We start from the raw sequence: 22624 nt of genomic DNA on the forward strand, positions 1-22624 counted from the left end.
TAACAACATTTGGTTTTGGTAGAGCAGCGGAACCTTACAAATATTGTGTCTCCCAGAAGAGGGGAAGGTGGAGTGTTTTAAAAAGGCTGATTAAAGGCTGAGTGCACTCGTCTAAATGAAAAACAAATCAGTAAAGCCAAAGGTTCCCCAAAATTCCTCACTATGTACCAAAGTGGAACGAAGAGACATAAATCCAAAAAACCCCCCTGCAGGGGAGTCAATCCTACAGCACATACTTCTCACCTTTGCTGCTACTGTTACCCTGTATTTGCCAGGAATTATCATGTTTCGAACAAGAAACAGAAAGAAACCACATGAAAGAGATAATATAGGTGTATTTAGTATTTGTTTGACTCATTCAACTTCATACAGGTCCTTTAAACACTACATTATTTCATGCAGACTTTTCCTCAAAAGATCCACTTACATCTTTCCTTGAAAACCAAAGAAAGAAAACCATCATTCACAGTGGCAAAGAAGACTTCAGCTTTTAAATTCTGCTTTTATTAATTTATGTTCTATTAGTTGATATTTCCCAACATTACATATTAGGCATTTTTTTAATTACTAAAGGCTCTCTAGTATCTCAAGAGTAGAAACTATCTACACGAAGCAAGGCGGGGATGGGCTTCAAGAACTTTTCCACAATCCTAGAGCATTCCCTGATCAATTTCCATCAATACTCACCTATGCAGAACCTCAGCATTTGATTTCAGGGGTTTTGTGTGCATCATCAGCAGTAAAACCATAATAATAGGAACAAACTAATCCTGCTGCAATGACCTGCTTTTAAGTTGACAGTATTAAATAATATATTCCAAACCCTGGATCAACCTATGGGATAGTTAATGCCAGGACACTCCAGAATAGAAAGCATTTTTGACATTATCCAAGGAGCTAGCTCTAGCACAACTGGTCTGCAGAACCAACCAGATACCTGTAGTTTTATTACCAGGATGGGTGCAGGGTGCATGCTTTGCTCCAAAATGGAACAGCAGAAAGGTAGACAATCCACACATTTAGACAGGGAAACATTAACAATGGAACTGTTTTCTTTGTATTACGCTTCTTAACACTGGCACTGGATACATAAGAATACTGGATGCTGACCAGCACACTGGGGTTGTTTTTTTTTTCTGAGGGAACTGAGTGTTCACTGCTATTAGTTACTGAACTACACCACTCTTGCTGAAAGGAGACTTGAAACTAACAGCTCGAAGTGGCTTCAGTTCTCAAAACAGTTTCACTGGTATGTGCATATTTTGAAAATCAACTCTAGGGAGGGCAAATAAGTAGAAGTTGAATCTCCATGAAAAGAGATCTTCTTTTCAGTTCATGAGATTCCTACCTAACTCCACACATGATGCACTTGCAGCAGGAACAAGCCATATATTCATAAACTGCTTTGTATTTCATTAATGCAGCGATGCATGAATGCAAGAATGATCATACCTGGACAGAGCAGGACAGGTCTATCTAGCCCTGTACCCTGTTCTTATTAGGATCTAGTGGCAAATGCCTCAGGAAGAACATCAAAACAAGGTACTGATACAGCCATACTTGAGACTATTCTTGCACCTGCCCAGGTGCAGACATTCAGCAACACAGGATCCAGAAAGAGTATTTTGGCTTTTGGTAGACCCTGATGCCTCTGTTGGATTTTTCTTCTAAGAATTATCTAGTTCATTTTTCAGCCCATTTAAACTTTTTTGCATTCACCATATTCTCTGGGGAATAAAAAAAAAATCCTATATTTAGAGTACTGTATAAAACCAAACCTCTGTTCCTTCTGAAGGTGCCACTTACTAATCTCATTTCTTACCCACTTGGATAAAGACACTTCTCCCCCCCCTCACATATTTCTCTGCCACAACTGATTTTACAGATCTGTCCTATCACTCTCATATCATCTGTTTTCCAGTCTGAAGAGTTCCAGTTTGGTTTACTGACAATTTCTGCCACTTTATTGATTCTCATACCTCCCTTCATGGTTGAAATATAAGATAATGAGGTAGAAGACTGTCAACTTGTTCTTATGTCCAACAATATACAGAAACTGGGATAAATTGCCTTAAAAAAGGAAAACCTTCTTACCACTGGGTGGCTTGGGTCGTGGAGGGACATTTTTCTTCGGTGGCAATGCTGGTGTGTCTGATTTGCTTTTGAAGGGGTCATCTGAGAATCCCACCCCTCCAAAAGAGGAGGCGAAGGGGTCTGAAGCTACCGACTACATGAGAGAAAAAGAAAAGCATGTAAGCACATTGTAGGATATTTGTTATTTCATGAAAGCCAGAAGTAAAAGCATTAAGTTCAAAAAATAAGGACATATGCACAGAATTGTGTCAGTGGTGTAAGAACGAACGCCCACTGAGAGCGGTGTTAGGGTTTTATTAACATTCACAAGTACTTACACTCTTACTCACAGAAGTAATTCTAGAACTTTTTGTCCTAGCAAAAAACTGATAAGAAAAAGAAAAGGAAGTAAAACTACTTTTAGTAAAAAGTAGTTTTGGCAATGAACAGTCATACTACAATCTGGCCTTCACTCTGATAAACAGAACCATGACAGAAACTGGAAAAACACAGTAGAATGCAGAATGGATAGGTTTTTTTGCCAAGCTTTTCTTAAGTTACACACAGTTATTTGTGTTTTTGTAAAGCTCAGGGAAAATTCCAAACCCATACGTTTAACGTTGCCTATCTGCAGCTGGCTCTTCAAAAGGGCTTCTACTGATTGAACAAGGCACAGCAAATTATGCCATGCAAGGAAATTTAGCACTCTGAAATGCGGAAAGAGGAATTTTGTGGGCAAAGCTAAAGGAAAGGAAGACTTTTGCCAAAACTACGAGCTTAAGTCAAACACATCAATATTTGTGAAGGCTGCTGCCACCTAGTGGAGAACTAAAACCCCCACAGAAACAGGAAAAACGTTAGAATACACGAAGTTTAATGAGTGAAAGGGATGTGATAATCTGTTTTCTAATTACCATTTACCCTACGATGTTCAAGTGTTACTGTGGAACCAAGTGTAAAAAGTTGGGCAATTGACGTCAACTGTCAATTCCAAACTCCATCTCAGAAAGCCAACAGCAGACTGTGACTGATCCAGAAGAGGAGGGGTAAGGACTCAGTTCTATTTCAAACACCCTATATACTCATTTTATACCAAGAAGCCAAGGAAACAGCAATTCTATTCAGAGCCATGAAAGCTCAGCACACCATGCTGTCCACCTTCCTCTGGTTCCCTGTACTCATGGAGAAGTCTAAGAACAAATCAGGAGGAAGGTTGGACACTGAGATGTATTAATATCTGGAACAACCACTTTTTCTTACAGGTGAAAACTAGAAGTTATGTTTCTCTGGTATTTGAAAGTGTTTGTGAAAAGTTAATTTATCCCTGCTGAATCTATCAGTCTTGGTTGCCATATTTGAGATGGATGGAAAATGCTTTGCTAAGTAACTGGAGAGGCTGATTGGAAAAAGCTTAACAGAAGTGGGCTGTCAGCTGAAAAGTTACAGTCAAAAAGTATCCGTAGATACATTTTTAAAAGGACAGCTGCTTTCCATGTAACCTTTACCTTTGACATCTGACTGAAGTCTGCAAATCCTTCACCACTACTGAAAGTACCACTTCCAAATGGATCCAGTGTTCCAAATGGATCTGAAACAGATACAGGAAAAAGAAAAAAACCAAAAGTTATTTAAAATAATATTTAAGACTTATGAAGAATGCTTGGTGCCAATGAAGTACAAAACTAGGCAGGTGATTCAGAAACACTTGCATTTTGACCTGGCATGAGCTGTTACAAGACAATTCCATAAAATAAGTTTTCTACCAGTTGTGGGGGGGGGAAGCGTATATGAAGACTTAATCTTCATAATCCATAAAAGGACTGCAAGGATATTGTTCACAATACAATTTCTTTAGTCTCAACTTTAACATTTGATTCTTCTTTCAGAAAGAGATACCTCTTTATTCATTGTCAAGAGGAAATTTTTTCTTCTTACCTGGACCTTTTGAAGAGATACTGGAAGATGTAAAAGGATCACTGCTTTCAAAAGGGTCAGGCTAGATAAGAACAGATACACACAATTATTGTTCTGCTGTGCTGTGCACTTGTCTTGTTATGCATATCAAAATCTCTTGCATTATTTCCAATATCAGACCACTCTGTTAAGTGGACACATAAACAGGATAAAATCAACTGATTACGTGATATTTGCATTATTAGTGCATTTGGCTATTGATGGCCTTGAACAAAACACCAAGTACCTCGAAGCAAAACACATTAAAGTGAAAAGTGTATCATGCTGAAATAAAAGAGATATCAGCTACCGGGGCAAAATAAGAAATAAAACCCAGAAGTATTCAGTCTTCAAGCAAAAGAGACTGAATATTCAGGTCAGGCATTTACATTATTGTCAATTCAGTGTCTGTATATCACTTCTTTTTAAACTGATGGTGTTTACAGTTGCTCTTCAGTTTGAAAAGTCTGCTGTTATCTAAGTACAAACCTGTACTGAAGACAAACTAACTTCCCACTGACTGACACTGCAATAGTGTTCTAATGCTTGGGTAGCAACAGTCAATGAATGCCATAAGGAAGGGTGAGGGAAAGGATTAATTAAACAACAAAACAAAAATCCATGCCCACCCCCCCAAACAGCCAGACACATACACATAAGGACAGCTTAAGAACTGTGACTATACATTGGACAAACGTGTTCTATGCAGTCCTTCCACTCTGTTGGCTCTATTGTCTGTTGGTGGCTCAGTAATCCTTTAGCCAGCTCAGTTCCTCGATCCAATTCGCTATGTGACTGCACAAACAGAAACAGCGACGGAATGGAGGTAATGGTGTGAATGAGTGGGTGCAGGCAGCTTGAAATTCCCAACAGAGAAAGGAAATATCCACCTAACTGCATCTTCATGGTGAACAGACAATGTTATCATGGAACTGGAGAGAACAAAGTGCTGATCGCCTTAATAATCCATACTTCAATTTTAAGGATGGAATTCATGATACTCCAGCAGTTAGGAGAAAAGTATTTTGTGGTATTTTGTTCCTTTCAGACAATAAGCTTGGAAACAGTAAAGCAGTTATTTTGTGTATATTGAGAAATTACTGACCTTTGAGGGTAAAGTGGGGGGTTTTGTGAATGGATCTGAGGTAAATGGGTCACTCTTCACCTGCTTCTTGAAGAAATCCTCAGGGGCAGAACTACGAAATGGGTCACTTTCCTTAAATGGATCACCTCCAAATGGATCTAGGAGTGTATGAGAAGGTAAATAGACACAGCGCCTACTGCGTCCATAATGAATCATTCTACATTCAACCTCATACTCACTGATGGGATTTTATCTTTGATAAGAATTTGATAAATCTGATAAGCTCCCAGATAACAGGATATTTACTAAGTTTGAACAGCTACATGTTTAATATTAAGGTTATGGAACTAAAGAGTTACATGCACATTACTGATATTGATCTTGAATCACTTGCATGCACACCCTATCAGGTTTCTATGTTCCCCACATGCAAACCAAAAATCTGAAGCCAGGAAAGCCTTGGAAATCCTTGCGTTTGGCTACAAATTGTTTATATCATACCTGTCCTGTCGTCAAAAGGGCCATTACCTGCTGGAGCAGGTGGTTGTTCTGCAAAAGGATCATGCTGGAATGGGTCACCTATGCAGAACAGAAAAATCACTTGTTTTATCCACTATTTAGCAAGATGATTAAAGTTTCTGAAAAGATTGTTTACTCAAAAATTGATCTTCAAGGTCTCAGGAGAGCCACTGGTCACTTACTGCCTTTGAAAGGGTCTGCTCCCTTAAACGGATCCGATTTGAAAGGATCTTCTGACTGGAATGGGTCTGTATGCAGTTCTTGTGTATTATTGGTAAACATCAGGGCTTTATTCTTAAATGGATCATCCTAAAAAATAAGAGGAGAAACATCACAGCAACTTCCCATGATAAAAATGCTCAGTTACCCATTCAGGAGAAATTTTGTGATATCTTGGTTCCTGTTTACTGATCTTAATAATTACTTCCTAAAGAACTTTCTGAGTAAGGGGCTTCTAAGTAGAAATAATTACACCATAGAAAGAAACACATGACCTGAGGCTACACAGAACATCAAAAGGTATTGTATAGCCAATACATACAACAATAGAAGGTTAAACTGTTGACCGTATTACTATGTTCAAATACTTAAATACCAAAACCAAACCCCAACCACTGCACTATCAAAAGATTTTTCTCTCCCAGTTATTTTGCAGCCCAGCTTCGGGTAAGAAAGTCATTTAAAAGGATACACAAAGCACTTGTGGACTTCAAATACAAGATATTACTACTTAGAAGTTAAGATTGCTTCTTGTTAGCTCATTCTTGAACTCAAAGCTCCAAGTACTGATTTCATGGTACAAAGTATTACGTGGCAGAAGGAGTGTCACTCCCACCGCTTCATGAGAGGTTTGTCAGCAGAAGCCAACCTCCAGCTTTGACAAGTTACAAAAATACAGCCTGCACAAACAAATAGCAAACTGAAGTTATGAAACCTCTTCACTGCATTCACTTGCCATGATACCCCTGTCTTTTGCTTGGTTTGGGTCTCTGATGAAACCAGTCCTTGCCACAGCAGCCATATGTGCATGTGGCACCTGTACAACTGGGCTCCATTGACAAAGCCATTCAATACCAACACAAACACCTAGTAACAACCATCTGCTTACACTGCCCCCAGTACTAGAAAGACATGGTATTTCCTCATCCCTTTACAAGATGCAAAGGAAGAAGTCTAATACTTCTCAGAACAGCAGAGGGAGGTGGGGAGAGGAGGAAGAGGAAGGAAGAGTTAAGAAACAGGAAGGGGGCATGATGGTTTAAAACATTTACTATGAACATGTACTGGAGTTTTCTTCCAGTAAGTGATTCTTAGATTTTGCAAGTAAGAGAAACATCTGGAAGTTTCTACTGGAAATTAAACATAAATGTTTATGCAAGCCCTGCAAGCACAGAAACTAAGCACCCAAGTGTTTTAACACCATGTCTCTCAATGTATTATTGTTTCTAATCGACTACTTTTCTTCTGCTGCGCATTTTATTACACTTTTTCTGTAAAAACAAAGTCCTACCTCCTGAGACGAAGGATGTGACAGGTTACTTATCAAGGGTTAACATGACCTTTTCTTTTTGTTTCCATATCCATACCGTTACAGCCACACAGGCACAAAATCCTAGCATAAGACCTAACCCAAAGCTTAAAAGTCAGGTTTTCCACCAGCATTAAAATCTTTGCCCTGCCTTGCACTGAAGACTGCTGCCTTGCAGGGATCATAGTATTTGTTAGCATACGAAAAGTCAACTAAACAAACATTTTCACTATTTCAGATTAGGTGCAAGTCACAAACCTAATTATTGTAAAAAACACCAAACAACAGTAGTTTTTTATACTTTTACCATAGCTCCATAACTGTTTCTTTCTGTCTGCCCAAGGCCTTCACTTATGTCTGCCAAATTCGTCAGGCTACCACCATGAATCCCATTGAGAGCTTCATTATATTCTTCTATACTCTTATTGACTTCTTGATGACTCTCTTGAAGTTGAGAAAGTTTACTTCTTGCCTAAGCAATGAAAACCATTTTAGTCTGTTACGCATTCAATAACACTGTCATTCTCACATTCTTGTTAAACCTGATTGCCAAACAGTTGCATCTCCCTCCTCCCCCCAGAGCTGAACTTTCCCTGACTTAAACTGGAAATTAAGCTACTGAGCACCAAATAGGCTTATTTTATGAACCAGTATTTTTCTTCCTAATCTTTCTAGGTGATGCTCAACAATTAACCTTTCAAGAAGCAAAAAGAGAAGTATAAACTACAATGAATACCTGGTTTATTTCTTCCTGTGTTGATTTTAAGGATTTGATTATTGTTTCAAGCTGTACTTTTCCAGCCTGGATACTCTGCTCTAGCTGAGTCTCTTCTTGCTGGAGGCGATTCAGCTCTGCTTTTGCTCTATTAAGGTCATCTTCTTGTAATTTTAAATCTGATTCCTGAGATTGGATCTGCATTTTTAGTGATGAAATCTGAAACAAAACGTTGCAAAAATCAGAGTGAAATTTGAAACAAATGTAACTCAGTAAATTATGAATCTATAACAAATAGAAACTTGTAAAGCAACCTATCACCTGGCTAAGGAAGGTAACAAGAACGTAATATGAAGAACTGCATGCAATCCTTGATAAAAGCACACAGGACATTCAGTAACAGCAAGAAATACTAATATTTTAAATCACGAAATGCCACCCTGATTACAAAGGTAATTTAAAGGTGTTTCTTAGATGGTTACTTCATAATTTTCAGAACTTAGCTCCTTTTCCACTCATTTACCGAGTACTATAAAGGTGATTTTTAACTCTGATGAGTTAAAATTACTCAGTTGCATACAACTCTCCTTCTACACTTTCTTACATGACCTTATACACCAAGTTTCTACATCAAGAAAACAGACTATCTACATTGGCAATTATATCCCCCTGAAAACCTACTTTTAGAACACTGATGAGGTTTCACAGCGATCAAAATCTGCACTACTGCCCATGGACTGTTCCAGAGGTCAGCAATAATGCTTCTCAGCTACCCTATCAGGTTGAATAAATCTTTCACATATTCACAGAACAATAACCATTTAAATAGAAGGGGACCCCTGGAGATCATCTGCTTCAACCCCCCATTTATAACCATTATGAAAGGTATTTAGGTTAGCAAAATCCTTTCTTGGACCTCTGTGTTAGCGTTGAAATGGCCATTTATGGTAAAAATGAATAAACCAAGCAAGGTTATTCACTAAATAGAATTTCCTTCAACAAAAGACTCTTGAGCATGTCCAGAATTAATGTACACTCACCACCTGCGTTTCTTCCTGGCATTTCTGCCTTACATCATTCAGCATATCTTTTAGTTTGGCTTTCTGCTGGTCCATTTCATCCAGGCGGTCTTGAGCATCTTGTTTCTGAGCCTCCAGCTCCTGCAAGTTGCTTGTCTCCCTATCTAAATCATTTTGGAGTTCCTGAGGAAAATTCCACAGTTTGTAATTTATATTTAGCAGTTGTCTTACAGGAATGATCAACCACAGACAAACAGGCTAGCAAAATGTAAAAGATTTTCTATGTCATATAGGCTGTTCTCTGCATGTGCATGTTTTGTTTCTGTGGGAACTTTTATGAGACAGCAAGAAACAAATCAGTGCTCACAAGATGGAAGAGAGACTGGGACACAGAGCACATGTAATGGAACTGTCCTAATTATCAAAACCAATATTCTTTGAACAATGGTTTCCTAAATTAGTGTTAGTCAAGCACTAACAGAAAAGACATTTCAAACTGTTCATGTAACATCTCCTGTTCACATTAATGAGCATCTGGAGAAAACATTTCTGATGGAAATCAGGAAAGTAAGGATTTCATTGTGAGTTAAAGGAGAATCCCATGAAAGAAGGAAAGATTCGCCCAGAAGAACACAAGGCAAGGTGGAAGAAAGAATGCTTAACTTCCTGTATCTCATTTTAGATTAAAATGAGAAATAATAATGCCATCCTGAGTTTTTACCTGGACTTCGTTCGTTTTCTGCCTGATTGATTCTTCTTTTTCCCTAATGTCCTGCTCTAGTGAGTATTTTTCTCTGTAAGATAAACAAGCACATGTGTTCATGATTAAATAATGCAACACACACGCGCATATGCAAACATCAATCAAATATTATTCTGGAAACACCACACAGCCAAAAATGCCAGCCCATATTCTGATATATTCTTTAAATGAGTAAAGGTGTATACAAATCAATTATGTTTATGACAGGACAAGGGGTGAGGGTTTAAACTTAAACAGGGGAAGTTCAGGTTAGATATAAGGAACAAATTCTTTACTGTGGTGAGACACAGGAACAGGTTGCCCAAAGAAGTGGTAAATGCTCCATCCCTGGCAGTGTTCAAGGGCAGGCTGCACAGAGCCTTGAGTGACATGGTCTAGTGTGAGGCATCCCTGCACATGGGAGGTTGATGATCATAAGGACCTTTCCAACCCAACCCATTCTATGATTCTATGTTTCTCCTATTCCATGATTCTTTTAATAGGCCACACCTATTACCTCTGCAGCTGTGCAATTTCTTGACTAATATCATCCAGCTCCTTCACGCCTGTAAATTCGCCTGATCCAACAGAACTCGAACTATCCTGTTAAGAATGAAATCGTCTATTAAAACACCACGTTCTTACAGAAGATTTGCCTTTAGAAAGGCTGAGGACAAAGGTGGGACACAATCCTCATTATATGCATCTGCAAAATTCTTTGGGAGACATGTACATGAACTAGTACATGAATAGCTTTAACATGCTAATACTGAAAACTTCTTGACAGACCAATGCATCTCAAGTTGTTGAAGGAAGCAGTATCACCAGCTCAACAGCCAACACTGGGAACTTCACACTACTGTGATATTATCGTCATGCCAAGAGCAAGTGACACAGAACACAAGAGCAAAGACACAGCAGGAGTAGAAATAAGACATTTTTTAAAGTTACAAGTAGTGTACATAAACCAATTTGCATTCTTTTGGATATTACAATTACTCACACGACGCATTTCTGTTAGTGTTGAGATCTCAGTCCCTACAGAGGTCAAGTAACCTGACAGAGTCTGTAGAAAAAGGATACAGGAAAAACCTTAAACGGACCAGAACAACAGCAATCATTAAAATATATTTAGAAGCTCAAAAGCTTTCTGGGTAGGGAAAGCAAAAAAAGTAAAGGGAAATACTACATAATTTATAGAAAAGATGAATATATTGACATGACAGAAGTAGGACAAGGGGTCATGGGTTCAAACTTAAAAAGGGGAGATTTAGGTTAGGTATAAGGAAGAAACTCTTTACTATGACAGTGGTGAGGCACTGGCACAGGCTGCCCAAGAGAAGCTGTGAATGCTCCATCCCTGGCAGGGTCCAAGGCCAGGTTGGACGGTGCTAGGAGCAACCTGCTCTAGTGTGAGGTATCCCTGCCTGTGGCAGGGGGCTGGAACTGGATGATCTTAAGGTCCTTTTCCAAGCCAAACCATTCCATGATTCTATGATTTATTCATTTAAGTTTCAGAAATACACTAACACACTATTGAGGAAAGGAAGAAAGCAGGGTTTAGTAAAAGATTAGATGCTGCAGTAAAATGGTATTAACAGTGAAGGATATAGGACTACAGGCCATCCCGCTACAAGGAATGAATCACCCACCAATTCCCAAAAACTAGGAAGTCACCACTCTTCATGTAGCCATTTAATTTTACATTTTACAGGAGGGGACAGTTCACTAAACCAGCTTTAAACACTTCCCTGAAGTTAAAAAACCCCAACCTTTCTCTATAACAAAGGAGTATTTTCCATGATTCCTTTATTTATAGAATATTCTCCTGCACTTTTCTTTACTTACTGTCTTGTGTTGACAAAAATTTATGTATATATATGTTAAAGAATTTTGCAAGAGGAGATAAGGAAAAAAAAAAGGCAATTTTGACCATAACACTACAAAAACCTCAAAGCTCATTACTTTCAAAGCACAAAAGCTCAGTATTATCTACAAATAATCAATGACTTGCCTGTATGGGAGTGTTCCTCTCTGAGGGAGGGATCATCTCTGGGGACAACACTTGTGGAGGATCAATCCCTTTACTGACCTTCTGTTGGATGAGATACATTGCTAATGCAAACTGATCTTTGCTCAGCTTTCCCATCTGTCTTGTGTCTGCCAAAGCCCTGGTAAAAAATAGATCATACTTATAAACAAGAAAAGCTTATTTCTACTCTATCAAGAAGCCTGAAATACACATATACGTGTAATTTCCTTTTGATTCAGCTCCATCAGAACTTGCTTATTATCATAAAGAGAGCAGTATTTTATTAGCCATGTTATTAACTGAATAGAACAGCATTACCCTGAGAAACTATTCAGAGTCCTAGAACTTAAAAAAACAATCATAGTTCACAGACTGACCTATTCCCCTCTCCCAGAAAAGCAAAGTGAGAAATAATGTCTCCCTTATTTTTCCATATAGCCCAAATACCACAGGACAGCAACAGAGCAATTAAAAGAGGCTGTGGTTTCTGTTTGGATTTTGAGGTTTTCTTTGATGCCAGGATCACAATTGTGGCTGGATAATCCGACTTCCCAGATCAGCAGGTTATGAAAATAGAGCTACTAGGGAATTCTTACCATATATGTGCTAGGAGATTCTGAGAGAGACCTGAATGCATAAAAATGTCCTTTACTTCTTGGCCACTCACAAACCCATCCATGTCTGTGTCTGTTTTTAAGAAGATGTCATCGTATCGCACCTTTTCAGACACTGGTACCACCCAATTCACAGAGGACTGGAAAACAAAGTTTTGTCTTTCAAGAGAAGGGAAACAGTCTTTATCACCACACTGAGTATACGTGACATTATTCAGAGTCAGAAGTGCTGAACATCTTGCACAATCCAATCTAACTGGTAAGTGCGTATTTCCCCTTTTCCTATGAATGCTTTAGCTTTATACTTTTTTAATCTGAATTATACTGATAAACATTCTTGCTCTGGAATGCTTTGGAAAGCATTAATTCTTTGGAAATATGGACCCAACTAGGCATACTAAGTCCTCATGCTAACAACACAGGAGTTTTAGTAGGTAGATTAATGACTGCCCAAAGAAGTGGTAAATGCTCCATTCCTGGCAGTGTTTAAGGCCAGGCTGGACAGAGCCTTGGGCAACATGGTCTAGTGGAAGGTGTCCTTGCCCATGGCAGGGGTTTTGAACTGGATGATCTTAAGGTCCTTTCCAACCCAAACTACCCTATGGTTCTGATTTCTTTGGTACTAAAGCAGACACATAAGTGAAACCTTTCTATGTTTTCACTTTCAATGAAAAGTGAAAATTCCCCGTAAGATCTGCTACCTCACGGTCACTGACTAAACTTCACTTGCTTCTCTTCCACTCTTCCAAGACTTTCCATTCTCATTTCATTCCCTCCACCCAAATTATCCAACAAGAACCCAGAAATCAAAAAGCAGGTTTATTTTTATCCGCAATTTGCTGATTTTAAAAGAGAAAAAAGATTTGTACCTGTGCTTGCTTAATGGTGTGCTTGGGAGACAAACTCTCCGTGCTGTTCGGACTGTCGACACTGCCATGAGATGGGGTAGAACGGCGGCTGTCTTTTGGTGAAGGACTTGCAGGAAGAACAGGAACAGAACCAGGAAAGACGGGCGTCTTCTTTCTTTTAGAAGGTGGTATGAGAGAAGGGGGTAATAGTGAAGGAACTGGCTCTTTCTCAAGAGCTCTATATACCAAATGCATTGCCTGCAAAGGCAAAAAGGTCAGATAACATTGACAATTAGAAGAAAAAGCTACAAGATTTTCCAGTGTCAGTCATTTACCTCTCACTAAAACAAAGACAGTAAGATTAGAGATGCAAACCAGAGCAGATCATTTTGATTTTAACTCCAAAAAATTTAACCGTGGTGACATAGGCAAGAGTCAGCAGACAGATTTGAGAAAGATCATTTAATAGTTCCACATGAACAATTTAGATTAGAACAGCCAAATGTAGCAAAGAAAGCTGCAAAGCTCTTGAGAGTAAAAACTGAGCAATCTGCTCTGAGACACACTGTGAATGGAGAATGTAAAGCAACCTACCACAGCAAATTCATCCTTGTCCAGGTGACCATCTTTATCAATATCACTGAGATCCCAGACCTACAGCAATTATGATAAAAGAAATCATTTAGAGAACAAGTTACACTTTGTGCTTTTGATGCTAATCATCATACTGAGCATACTCCCTAAAGACTCCTAACAGAGTTTTTGTGAAGACTGCATTAGTTATATTAGACCCAGCTAACAGACTGGATTAGTTTTCTGGCAGTGTAAATCAACACTGGCTCTAACAAATTCTGGATGCAACACAGGCAGGATTTTCATCCTTCTATGCTGCGCTTAAGGAAACATCAAGCTGATTAAAAACATCCAGAGGTGGCTTTCAGAATGGTCCAGCGGGTGTGGGTTAGCAGATTGTCCAAATTTATCTTACAAGAAAATGAAAATGTTTTAGAGAAGTCAATACACTTCTAATTTGCATTCCATTCCTCAATTTTTAATTTTTGTTAAAAGCAAAACTAAACAAAATTGTCCACCCCCCTGATTTTTTTACAGCAGAGAATTTAAGCATCTCTCAACTGTAGTTCATTATTAGGTCAAATACAGTCAATGAAACTTGCAGGAGATTTAGGATACAAAACTTTGGGTACTCGAATACTCAGCCATCAGCTAGCACTGTTTCATCATCAATATGACTTGTTGACAATATAGCAGAGTGGACAGATTGTTAAGACCAAGGCTCAACCATCTGAACTCTCCTCCCAGCTTTATCTCTGGATCCCGTACAAATTTAAACTAGCTCATTAGTCCTTTGCTCATTTCCTCAGTCCCCTGTCTTGTCTGCAAATTCTTCTGGAACAGGAAAAAGCTTCCTAAATCTCTAGCATGACAATAGCAAGATAAAATATGAAGCCTTTCAAGGCCGAGTACTTCACAATATTCAAGTACAGAATTACAACAAGTCGTATTTAGATTTTGTAGATAATACAGAGAAAGGCAGTTCTTCCTGAGAAGATTAAAGTATACACAGATACAGCTCTTAAACAGAATGTATTCAGTCCTATCAATATGCAAAACATTAAAGAATACATATTTTAAATGGAAGAAAAAAAAAATACTTTAAGGTTTGCTTCCTTTGCAACTATGCAGTGGATGCACTAAACTCACATCTCAGAAGTATTTATAAATACACATGAAAAAAGAAAACTCCTTGATGATTTGACAGCTACAATAAACTAGAATGTTTTAAAGTGTCCTCCTGTACAAACAGTGGATAGACTTAATGGTATGTCTATTAACTTGTACTTGGAAAAATGACAAAACAGTGGAATATGATACAAAAGTCATTATGATTTAGGAAAGCTTTTTCTTGTTTTGAAACAACCTAAGTAAAAATTTTCAGCTCTTAAAATGAATACAGAGATAATGAAGTCAACCTACTCCAGGGCCCAAATTGATGCTATTATTCCTATTTCTAAGTGGAAGACTTCAAAACCTACTTACTGTTATTGCGTTATAGCATGCACTCAGCATAATTCCACAGCCAAAACTTGATCCATGTTGGTAAGTTACATTTAAATATTTAACACTGCAGCTGCAAGAAGCTAAATAGAGCACAGCTAAATCTAAACAGCACACTTACCCGTCCTAGGATATCAAGAGGTAGCTTTGAATTCATCAGTACTGGTTTTACTTTGTCTCCTGAAAGTAAACCATTTACTGGCAAAAGGCTTTCAAAAATACCATCAAACTTTGCTTTTTCTTCCACCTAGTTGGTAAGAAATAGCCTGAATAAGTAAAAAAGTGTGCCTGTGTGAGTGTTGAAAATGAGATCTTGCAAGAAATTAAGACTGGTCAGTAAAGTATTCATTCTAACTTTCCAAGCTTTCTGGCAACTGCCACCATGCTGTATTTAAATGTAAACCCATGGAGCTGGATTTCAAAGCTAAGAGTATGATAGCTAAGAGATTTTAACATGCAGCATGGAAAGTGTGCTTCTATAGTGTTCTAAAAGGACAATGCATTCTGATTAAAACACTGCTGACCACATTTTAAACAAACTTTGACAAGCTCTGTAGAGCTAAAAACCATTCTTCCCACAGAGTTTGCTTCCCACTTGAAAGCGCAACATGCAACTACATAAGAAAAAAAAAAAAAGGCAAAAAAAAAAGCAGCATTAAAGTTATTTTATTAGATTTCTACCTTTCGGAAATTGCTTGCATTTAAAATTAACTAAATACAAATATCCTCATGTATGTATCAAAAGTTCCCTTTTTCAAGATGATATACATTGTGTGTATCATTGACTACTAATTAGAACATACAAACTCAAGCTTTAAATTAATACTTCAGGATCGATTTGGTGAAATGCTTTGCTGTTCTCAGTGGGGTTCCTTTATACAAATATGAAAGTGTCTACTCTAGGATTTCGGAGGAAATCCAGGCAGAAGATTAAAATTCATTGTGTCTTAGAAACATCACACCAGGGCTTCCCAAAGGCTTGGTTAATACTTATTTCAAATATAAAACTACAGCTCAATGTTCTCTATCGTGCAAAAGTCTGTCATTAGAAAGGGAGGACTTCTGAAATGGGAAATTTATTTGCTACAATATACTCTCACTAGGAAAATTACAGGTAAAGGAAATATTTACTTTTAAAGAATGGATGGAATGTGTTGTCTTTTACACTTACCCTAACAGCCCAGTGAGTCTCTGTTGAAGGTGGGGTGATCAGCAAAGGACTGCTAGTGTCGTGCTAAAAATCAAAGGAGTTTTTATTTATGTGTGTGTATATATATAAAATACACTTCTGTCTCTAATCCTCACTGATTGCTTTAAGAGATGGTTATGGACATGAAGCTTAACTGCACTGAAGATAGAAGGCTACACATGTACCTGAATAAAAAAATAAGCCATACTGATCTATACTATTACAGCACTTCAACAAGGACATTAGGTGCATTAGGTACCCAAACACAGAACTAAAGCAAGCTGAAGGAGGTAGCACAGCAGCTACACAGGCAAAGCTGCCGTCATGCCCTTTACTACAAACTCCTGTTGATTTACCCCCCAATTCATCTTCCCCCCCCTTTTCTTTTTTCACAAATGTAGAGTTTAGCCCCACCAGCTTCCTGAGCAAGCTGACTGTAGTTAAACTCGCAGCAGTTCTGCTGTGACAGGACTATGGCAGCCATGGTTTTAAGGAACAGTTTGGCATTTATGAAACAGAAGATTATTCCAGGGTTCTAACTGAAGCCTTAGTTCTCCTATAATACACACAGACATTTAGGTGCATATTACTTACAAATTTAGGAGGTGGCACAGTCAAGTTCAGACTGATCAGGTTAACATCATGGCCATTCTGTGCACACGCTACAAGGCGCAACGCGACATAGAAACCCTACAAAAATGAGTGGTTTCTGTTAAAAAAGGAACCAGTCTAAATCAGTCTCCAATAACCATTTATGATTTTTACTAACACTGTGCACGTGCAACTCAGTAAAGTAGAGAAACAACAGATGTATGGCTCATTCAGTTCACTGCATACTGACAAGTACCCCACTGCTTTTAAAGATGATTCAGGAAAAGCTTTGCAGTAACATGGAACACAGAGCAGAAAGCTTCAAAGGTAGATTTTAAGGACATTCCCATAATTAAATTATTGACATTAAAAATGGCAACAAGTTTTCTTAAAACTAATAATGTGTTTAAAAAATTTCACCTACAAGTAGCAATTTCATCTACAAGTAACTTCCAAGCCATTTTTACTAATGCTAGTTATACTTTTTCATGCAAAAAAAAGACTTCTAAAAAACAGATCTTAAAATCATAGTTTGTATTTGGGACTCTATGACTATGTATCTATATATCACACGTATGGATTATTTAGAAAACAAGAGAGACAGAAAATCAGATCCAAACTGCTCCAGTAGCCTCACTAAGTAGTATATGTGGATGTGAGCAGTGCCACAGAAAACCCCAACTCCCCTTGCAAACAGAAACCTACAAATAGGTAAGAATAACTCCTACTGGTAACAGGATTTTCTTGAAACAAGGTTAATCTGGAGAAGATAATGTAAGAGGTCTACAGGAACATTCCATTTACCTGTTTATCCAAATATCCTTTACCCTCTGGGTCAGCCAAATCCCATATCTGTGGGGATACAACATAAAAGCCATTGTGATATTAAAATAAAACAGCTCAGCAGCTCATCCTGCATGTCTCCTTCAAGTGTCTGTTGCAGCTTCCAAGTTATGATATATAATTATCTAATTCCCAAGTTAACAAGTAAAAAGTTACACAAAAGACAATCTTTTCCTTTTAGATTCCTAAGAAACTCAGAACAATTCCTTGGAGCTATTACCAATCTGTGGTTTACATAATGCTGAATGGCTCTGATTAGCATTCTACCAAATTCCTTTCTGCAAACCCCTTCTGCTCAATGTTAGCTTCACTCAAGCAAGTGTGTGGATAATTACTGCACTATTTAATTCCCTCAACTTACTTTCCCAAGGATAATATCAGAGAGACCAGATTTTTTCAGGAACAGTGCAGCTTCACTTGCCCCAACTCTGCCTGTATATGCTGGATCTACCTGAAAGGTAAAAATTCACATTCAATTGAAGCATGGCTGTCATGAAAGCAGAGACGAGAAATGAAACGTCTTGTCTCTAGGTCAAAAGGAGTTACACAAGCACACATTACCACTCAGCAGAGAGAACGTACAGAAGCTTGGCATTGCAATGGGGAAAGGAAAGAGAGGGAAATTTGGGGGAAGAGGAAACTGCACTTTAGTTTTTTAGAAGAACCTACCTGTTTGTAGTAAGTTTCATATAATGGACTCCCAGTAAACTGAAAAACAAGAGAGATGTTAAGAAAACAAAGAATAAACTGCAATCACAGACAAGCCACCTTTAAGGACTGACGGGGGAAAAAAAAGTGTATAGTACTTTGTATTAATTCTATTAAAAATATAAAATGGTATGTTAATTTGCTGTGTTCCCAACTCGATACCTGAAATCTAAGTGTGCACAACAGTGATCCCCCAAAACCTGCAACCAACAGACTACTGTCACCTCTTAAACAGCATTCAAACATCCTTGCATTTGTAATTGACAACACGAAAGGGTAGTAAGGTTTTGTAAAGCAGCTTTGAACTATTTGCCAAGGTATTTCAGATGACAGTTTGAGATCTGCTGATGGCAAAGGCAGAGATTTCAACATAATGCTGACTTATCTCCTGCATTGTATATATACTGATGGAATATTTTCAGCAGGCAATTACATACACACACAGACAGAGCTCTAGTATCAGAATAAGCCTGTGTTTATGTGTTTCCAGGACTAGGATCTTAAACTGAAACAGTAAAACCACCATAACAGAATGAATGGTTAGTTAAGGAATGTCACAATTCCCTGACAATGTTTTTCGAGGATTAGAGAATTACTCTGCATTACACCAAAGCAGCAGACACAAAGGTAGGCCCTGCCTTTCTGGCATACCAAACAAGCAGATTCCTTTTCCCTCTTGCTGAAGTTCCAAGCAAATGGGAACGACAGTGCAAGAAAGGCAGAAGCCTGAACACCCATCTTCTCACTTGCCTCCTACAATTGCCACAGGAGCTGTAGCCACGTGCACGTTCTACCTCCATTCTCCAGCCTCAATGTCAAGAGCAAAAATGTTACAATCCCATCTCAAACAAGTCACCCCTTAGAGCAGCCAAAGGCCTTAAAACCCAAGCAAACAACCCAATAAACACAGTTGAATAAGCGAGATGCAGGGATGTTGAAACTGCTTGGGACAACTATTCTCCACCTACAGGACATAAGTCAGACACCTGACGAACTATTATTCTGCACTAATCCTAATGACTGGTATGTCACCTCCCAAATGGTCATCCACATGGATTTCCAGACATTCTACCTACACCAAGGGGAAGGGAGACAGAAATATGATGAAAGAAAAGACCAATGAAGAGCATGACATTTTATTTTACACAAAGGGAACCTTTCTGTAAGTTTACAATGAACATGCTAAATCTTGATGTAACAGGCTATCCAAAATAACTAACCCCTATTAACCAAACACAAGCAAACACCACCTCTTTGAAGATCAAAAGTTCTACTTGGCTAATAAAACCATGCATTTTCAGAAGAGCTTCCTAAGCATCTTATACGTACTTATACTCATCAACAAAACAAGCCGCTGCATTCTCCAACATCAATAAGTACCCTCTAGAAGCTCATGCTCTTCCAGAAGCTGGACAGTTCAGAAGCAGCAAGCTGTGACCAGAACTCACTAACCTGACTCATCTTTTTGCTGGCTTGTAAATGATCACCATAGATAAGCACTGAGTTCCTATCCAGACCAGGAAACACATCATGAAGAGAAAAGGTGAAAGTAGGGAATAGTATGTCCAACTCTGAATAAAACCTAGTATGTTTTAGCCAAATTATATAGCTCTTGTTTAAAAGAAAGCTGAGAGAAGCTAGCCAAAGGCCAGCTACAAGCTCTTGTGACTGATTTGTGAGTATCCTAGAGCACACAGAAACTGGATTCATACCAAGATACCACTCCATCAGCAGTACTGAATGATCTCATCGCATCACCAGGCATTCTTGTCATCCTCATTCAATGCTGTCAGCTGTGACATACAGCTGACTTACCTGACAGAGGTGGCAGGAATCCAGGGTGATGTGTTTAAATGCTGCGAAGTTTCTACTACAGCGATATATTTATGCAAGTGCTGCTGGCAAGCACTTCCTCATTCGATACTCAGTGTTTGAAAAAGATGAAGCCTCTCTGACCGATTTACCTAAATGACTGCATCTCTGTGATGAAGCAGACCAGACAAAATGGGCTCAAGTGATAAAAATAGCTGCCTACCCACCCAGCACTATCATTCAAGAGAATTCTGTAATTGGATGACATCTGCTGACGAAGAACCTACACAAGATTCTGTCAATGCTGGCAGAGACAAACATTTTGAAGAGTCTGTAGCTGATGAGTGGTCAAAGGCTATAACCTTTTATACAGCAGTTCAGTTTAACAACCCTCTGGTTTCTACACCTACTCCATCACGCCAAAGCAGCATCGATGAGCAACGCTCCATGATGTCCCGCAAAGACACACTTCAGAACCTTGGTTCCTTGTTGTTTGACATCTAAGTTGATTTCCTGTACAGATCTGAAGTTCAAGTCTTGAACTTGCACTCTCACAGTATGTCTGGTACGCTGCATTTGTGGTGCGCACTACACACACAGATACAACTCCATGTCCCTTAACGCAGATCTGGGGAAAGGGCAGGCGCAAGCTGCTGCCACCAGAGCAGCTGATAAAGTTAGTTCCTACCAGCCCTCTTTCCTGAGGTCACCTCAGGCCAAAAAAGAACATTGGATCAGATGAATGATTCTTCTTGGTGTGCTCCTGTTTCACAATTTTCTCTCAGCCACTCTTGTCACATCATATGATGGATGAAAATAGGTTCTGTGAAAAGGGGAAAAACATGGTGCTCCACAAAGAAGAGAGCAAAAAGAAGGTTGCTGCTGCCCTCAGATTACCTTTGCCCTTACTCTACCTGCTGAGTATCCTGAGTTGTCTCAGAGACTGAGCTACCAAATGATCTGTGCTGCCCCAATACCTCTAACATAACTCTCCAAAAACTCCAAAGGCTGTAGGGAGAACATGCCTGGCACAGCGGAAAGACCACTGATAAGGTGAACAAATGTTGAAGGAAATAGTTATAAAAGGCACAACAATGGAAATGGGATCTAACTCCAAGAACTGATCTTACACACTTGCTCTTCAACTGGTTTTGTCCATAAAGAGCTGAAAGGTTAAACAGTTTGCAAACTGTCAGACATCTAAATTCTCATATATAAAAACATAAAACATAACCTCATAGAGGAATAGAAGCGTAATAAAATTCATTTATGAGCACAAATACCTTTAAGCACTTTCACATGCTTGAATTACCTGTATTGACTATAATCCTAATATGTTGATATCAATAGTATATTATAATAATATATTTCTGAGTGAATATACTTCAACGTTACAGCACGCATAACCTCTCCTACTCCTTTTAATACCATTTTTTGCATGTATTATAACTAGCACATCTCTCTACAGGAATCATGAATTTGAGGCTATTAAAAGCGGAAGTTTATCAATTTCCCGGGAAATCCTGCTTACTGCCCTCATTACCACTAGGTTATTCTTGACAGTTCAATATAGTAAAAGAAGTTTTAACACTAGAATGCTTCCATTGAATCAGCTGGAAAATAATAGGTCAAAATAACTGATTCCAACCCTAACTATTCTATGATTCTATGTATTTACAGAATGTGGTCCTTTTTCCCTCAATATGTCATACAAAAGAAAATACCATTGGTGCCAGCCTCTCAAGCATCAACTGGAATTCAAACAACACAGGAGAAGGATGCCAGCATGAGAAATATTGGATACACTTTTACCAATGTACTCTTTAAGTTCCACAACAACAAAACTCTTTCCAGTCCAGAGTTTATGTCACATACATATTGCGCACCACATCACTTCACTTCAGAACTTTGATAACAGTTTGCACGTGTATGGATGTTTTCAGACGTTTCTGAACATGTTAATTCAACAGATGCTAATCAGGATTCTTACTGCTATTCAGAAGCTAGAAACCAGTGCGCTCTCTTAATAAGACAAATTACATATTGCCCAACCATCACATAACTCCATTGAAAGATAAACTCTCAGAGTATCACAAATAAAAGTCCATTATTAAAAGGAAATAGATTTAAATGATCTGAGCTACCAAAAGCAGTTGTTCTGAATTCCTGACTGGCCTAGCCACAGTGGAGAAAAGAGTTTTCATTTCAAGGCACTGGAGGGTGGAGAGGTGCTGCTGCTTTTGTTTCAAAGGAAATAAGTCAGCTGTCTTCACAGGAG

At 38.5% G+C, this 22624-nt stretch overlaps 1 protein-coding gene across 7 annotated transcripts in view; it reads right to left on the reverse strand.

Moving 5' to 3' along the window:
• Positions 1-22624, reverse strand: part of EPS15L1 (epidermal growth factor receptor pathway substrate 15 like 1) — a 43633-nt gene that overhangs the window by 20033 nt on the left and 976 nt on the right. For 2 of the 7 annotated variants that reach the window (XM_080634046.1, XM_080634043.1), the window contains exons 2-23: positions 18492-18534; positions 18188-18273; positions 17788-17835; positions 16987-17082; positions 16375-16437; positions 15325-15450; positions 13722-13781; positions 13149-13385; positions 12262-12419; positions 11648-11804; positions 10637-10699; positions 10151-10236; positions 9613-9685; positions 8913-9074; positions 7894-8091; positions 7465-7629; positions 5812-5938; positions 5612-5689; positions 5132-5268; positions 4009-4069; positions 3579-3661; positions 2095-2227 (exon numbers count right to left, since the gene is read on the reverse strand). In XM_080634046.1, coding sequence (XP_080490172.1) covers positions 2095-2227; positions 3579-3661; positions 4009-4069; positions 5132-5268; positions 5612-5689; positions 5812-5938; positions 7465-7629; positions 7894-8091; positions 8913-9074; positions 9613-9685; positions 10151-10236; positions 10637-10699; positions 11648-11804; positions 12262-12419; positions 13149-13385; positions 13722-13781; positions 15325-15450; positions 16375-16437; positions 16987-17082; positions 17788-17835; positions 18188-18273; positions 18492-18534 — 2440 coding nt within the window. Of the gene's footprint in view, positions 1-2094; positions 2228-3578; positions 3662-4008; positions 4070-5131; positions 5269-5611; positions 5690-5811; positions 5939-7464; positions 7630-7893; positions 8092-8912; positions 9075-9612; positions 9686-10150; positions 10237-10636; positions 10700-11647; positions 11805-12261; positions 12420-13148; positions 13386-13721; positions 13782-15324; positions 15451-16374; positions 16438-16986; positions 17083-17787; positions 17836-18187; positions 18274-18491; positions 18535-22624 lie in introns of those variants that run through there. The other 5 variants (XM_080634044.1, XM_080634047.1, XM_080634045.1 and 2 more) reach the window with 5 other exon arrangements.

Source organism: Psittacula echo, assembly GCF_963264785.1.
Source record: "Psittacula echo genome assembly, chromosome: 24".
In the NCBI taxonomy this organism is placed as follows: Eukaryota; Metazoa; Chordata; class Aves; order Psittaciformes; family Psittacidae; genus Psittacula; species Psittacula echo.